Source organism: Galeopterus variegatus, unplaced genomic scaffold (genome assembly GCF_000696425.1).
Source record: "Galeopterus variegatus unplaced genomic scaffold, G_variegatus-3.0.2 Scaffold1225, whole genome shotgun sequence".
Lineage (NCBI taxonomy): Eukaryota > Metazoa > Chordata > Mammalia > Dermoptera > Cynocephalidae > Galeopterus > Galeopterus variegatus.
The window spans coordinates 26,083-30,908 of NW_007727336.1; the positions used below are offsets into that span (position 1 = coordinate 26,083).

The 4,826-nt window shown below is 31.8% G+C and overlaps 1 protein-coding gene across 1 annotated transcript in view; it reads left to right on the top strand.

Annotated features, from left to right (window-relative positions):
* The window catches only part of ROCK1 (Rho-associated, coiled-coil containing protein kinase 1), a 96,230-nt gene that overhangs the window by 3,116 nt on the left and 88,288 nt on the right, over nt 1-4,826 (top strand). The window contains exons 3-5 of the mRNA XM_008575709.1: nt 1,043-1,218; nt 2,448-2,532; nt 3,792-3,936. Coding sequence (XP_008573931.1) covers nt 1,043-1,218; nt 2,448-2,532; nt 3,792-3,936 — 406 coding nt within the window. The remainder of the gene's footprint in view (nt 1-1,042; nt 1,219-2,447; nt 2,533-3,791; nt 3,937-4,826) is intronic.

Genomic DNA, 4,826 nt, shown 5'->3' on the forward strand with positions numbered 1-4,826 from the left:
GGATCCCCTTTCCGGTCCTTTTAAAAAAAAAAAAAAAAAAAAAAAAGACATAAGCATCTAGGTAAATTAGATATTTTCTCTATGGCTTATTTTAGTTTAGTTTAATTCTTAACTTATTGTATTTGCTTAAAATGTTCTTTTGAAAATTTGCTCCTTTTTACTTCACCCCTGGTCACATAATATATTTATGCCTGATATTCTTGCCAATTTCACATTAGTGGATTTACTCTTCCAACTTTGACTCTTGCTGCTCTCTTCCTACTTTGTTTGCTATTACTGCTCCCTCTCCTACTGATTGCTATTATTTATTGAGCATCTGTTGTACTAAGTGCTTTCTTTATTCAATAATCTTTTTAACAACCCAGAAAGACAGTTAATCCCTGTTAAGATCACTCCCAAATTATAGATTAACTCTTGATTTTGTTTATTAAACATTTATTAAGCACTTGCCAACAGCCAGGCGTCCAGATGCTGATTGAGCAGTAGGTGTGAAAGTCAAACAAGGTAAAGTCCCTTACATTCTTGTAGAAGGAATGATAGTCACAGAGACTCAGGGAGGTTGAACAAATTACCAAAGTCGCACAGCTAAAAAGGCACAGCTAAATTGTAGCTCAGTTAATGAAAGACTTCTTGAGAATTGTGGTGTTAATATAAAGTTAACAGTAAACCCCACCAATGCAAAAGTTAAAAGTACAGCATTTCTTTGCTTAGGAGATTTGTATATTCTTTATTGAAACTATTATAATATTTTCAAATTCTTGGTATAAAGAAATTCAAATAGTATAGAAAGTTGTGAAGAAAAAAGTATCTTCATCTAACTCTTCAGAATAACCAATTTATAGTTCTTTTGCATATGCAAGGGTCTTTGTAGCATTTGTTTGTCTTTTAAAAAAAAACAAAAAACAAAAAAAAACTACTTAACAACTGCTGTTCTACAATTTGATTATTTTACTTAAATCTTAGTATTTTTGCCAGTTTTTAAATGAAACAATTTTGCTTAATCTTAATGAATTTGTTTTGTTTGTTTTTTGTATTTGTATAGCTTTTTTATGCATTCCAAGATGATCGTTATCTCTACATGGTGATGGAATACATGCCTGGTGGAGATCTTGTAAACTTAATGAGCAACTATGATGTACCTGAAAAATGGGCCCGATTCTATACAGCAGAAGTAGTTCTTGCATTGGATGCTATCCATTCCATGGGTTTTATTCATAGGTAAAAATAAAAATGCTTTAAAATTTCTTATTTGTTGAAGAGTAGTTGAAAAGAACTTAAACTTTATTTGGTTAACATTTCCCACTCTAAATCCACCCATTCTCCTCCCCTATGATATGAGTGGCATTTTGGAACTTTAAAGTTCATAGTTTTAGCATTTTAGTTTAATATTGGTATAAATGTATTCTTTAATATCCCTTAATCTGATTATATAGCTTTTATATGCTATTCTGAAAAGTAAAACTGTAAGCTGGTTTTCTAAGGTATGTGCCACCAAGGTGTTAAATACTTTAATTTTTTATATACAAATTAATTTGGTTTTGATTAGCAAATAGGTCATATTTATACATCAGAAGAAGAATTTCATTTTTTCTGCAAACACTACTTGAATCCTTTGTGGATTCTTAATGGACATAGCTGTGCTATTGTGTGAGGGATCAAAAATGAGAGCAACTTTGACTTAGACTTCGTCCTGGAGTTATTTATGTACTTATCTATCTTATATGTTTCAATGACCTTTTGTGTCTGAGTGTTATTTTTTTTTTTTATTGAAAAATAGATTAAATATATTTGTGGGGTACGAAGTTGAATATCAATACCTGTGTACTATATGTAATCAAATCAGGATAATTAGCATGTTCATTGTTACAAAACATAATCATTCCTTGTGTCCATTAACCAATTTCTTGCCAGCCTCCCTCTTCCTCCTTCCCACCTCTAGTAACCACAGTTCTGTTCTCTCCTTCTGAAAGTTTCATGCATTACTGTGATTGTTCATCCATCCTCTTTCCCTCCTATGAGTGAGGACATCTGGTGTTTCTTTCTGTGCCTGGCTTGTTTCACTTAACATAATTCTCTCCAGCTCATCCATGTAGCTGCAAGTGGCAGAATTACTACCTTTTTTATGGCTAAGTAGTAGTCTATTGCGTGAATGTTATATTTTTGATGACTAATCTCTCTCAAATGATTTGATTTTCTTCCTGGAAGAATCAAACTATTTTAAAAGAAAAGGGAGTATATGAGTATATGTCTTCTTCTGAGGCATTAACATATGAAGGAGTTTCCTTGATGAAATTCAATTTATAGAGGTGAATAGAGATCACCTATAGATCAAAAAAGGCCTTATCTAGATTGAGTGAGGATATTTGACCTAAAATAACTGCCTCATATAATTTTTATCAGTATCTGATCTGTTTCAGAAAAACTCTACTGTTTTTCCCCCCCCTCAGAGATGTGAAGCCTGATAACATGCTGCTGGATAAATCTGGACATTTGAAGTTAGCAGATTTTGGTACTTGTATGAAGATGAATAAGGTTAATGAATTAGATTTTAATTTAGTTTTTGCTAATTCTAGATAAATGCTTCCTTAGAAAATGCTTTAAGAATTTACTAACCATATCTGGACTTGTCCAGAATTGATGTGACCTTATTTGTTGAACTAGATACCATGGTTTCAATGTTGTATTAGTAACTTGGTAGTGATTTATTTTTTCCTCTCTAGGGTAAATGTGGATTGTCAGATTTACTACATCCTTCCTAACAACTCTGTAATATACACTACTGGTAACTAGAAATGGAATTAGCTTAGATGTCACTAAATACTGATGCCAGTATTAAAATTAGACTTTCATAAAAATTGGATTTCAGTAATGTGTGTATGTTTTAGTTTTTTACTTGCTTTCTACTAACATGTAAAAGTTTTTGCTGCTTATTTTAGGAGTCAGTCTTAAAAGATACCCATCCTCATTATTTATATAATAAATAACTTATATACATATCTGAAGGAACAAGTATGCTCAGCTATTTTCAGTTGAAACAGTTTATATTCTTTGAAACTTACCACAGAACAATAGCCAGGAAGCTGTATTTATTATTTTAAAAGGAAATTTATTGGTCAAAAGGAAACACTACATGAGAACTTTTGTGTGAACATTTAATTATAATTCTCCTGTGTTAATACCAGCTAAAATAGATAACAGTAAATCATTTTTGGGGGGTAGGGGGATTAAAATGCTTATCAGATAGATATTCAGTGTGCCTAACACTATTATGCTCTTTTCCCATATATATGCTTCCCCATTTCATATTTGTACAGTCAACTTTTGTATGCTTTCTTCACAGTTTTAAGCATAGTTAAATTGAACACGTTTTAGTAAAAAATGATGAAAGAAGCATTTATATTAATGAGTTATAAAATGCTTCATTCTGTCAGCCCTTCAGTCTGTTTGCATTGGCTTACATACTTGTTCTCTGAAATTAAGATGAGATCGTTATATTGGCACAACTAGGGGAATAATAAATGGTGGCAGTGAGTCTTTCTAGTGAGTATTATTACAAAATAAAAATCACTGGTGGTATATACACACACACATACACTCTATAGTATAATATGCAGATATTTTGAATATATTGTGTGTATAGTATAATTATGCTGTTTGTTAGTTTTTGTTAAGTTTGCATTAAGTTTTTATATGCCCAAAGATTTGTAGTTCTATAGCTTCTCCTAAGAAGTCATTTTAAATAATTGAGATTTTATATCTTAATTCAAAATTTGACCTGCCTATCTTTTTAGGAAGGTATGGTACGATGTGATACAGCAGTTGGAACACCTGATTATATCTCTCCTGAAGTATTAAAATCCCAAGGTGGTGATGGTTATTATGGACGAGAATGTGACTGGTGGTCGGTTGGGGTATTTTTATATGAAATGCTTGTAGGTAAGTAAAGGAGGATTTTATGTATTTAATATAGTTGTTCACCCCAAAACTCAGCACTTGGCTTCCTCTAATATAATATTTATTACATTAAGCAATGTTGATTTTGTTTGTAGGAAACAAACATGATCCAAACCTGCTTTGTATGTGTTTTTAAAAGCTATTTAAAGGCTTAATGCAGCTTTGTGATATATTTCTTTTTATATATTAAATGTATGTTTTCAATTTAACACATAAAGGTTGAGTGTCCCTTATCTAAAATGCTTGGGAACAGACGTGTTTTGGAATTTGGATTTATTTTTTTTTTGGATTTTTAAATATTTGGATTTGCATAATGTGATATCTTGGGGATAGGCCTCATGTCTAAATTCATTTATGTTTCATATACATATTATATACATAACCTGAGGGTAATTTTATACAACATTTTAAGTAACTTCATACATGAAACAAAGTTTGTACATTGAACCATCAGAAAGCAAAGGTGTCACTATTTCAGCCACCCATGTGGATAGTCTATGGTGGTTTGGCATGACTGTCAATCCTGACTCTGAATTTATATTCTACCTGTAAGTAATCATTTTCTTATACTTATTCACACATAAGTACTTATCAGTAAAAATATATGACATAATACCTGGTTAATCCTGCCAGTTAAAAAAAAAAAGAAAGACTTACCATAAATACAGTGAAAAAGTGTGTTCAGGATAACTAAGCAGCACAGTAGCATCACCAGAATGCAGAATATATGTATCAGATGTTAAAAAACAGCAGGTCAAGTAAACTGTTCTGCTTCAAGGATTTTTTTTTTTTTTTTTTGTCTTTTTCCGTGTCCGGCAACGGATCACAACCCTCAGTGTCGCCCCCGTACCGGACCGGGACCGGCAACGGGA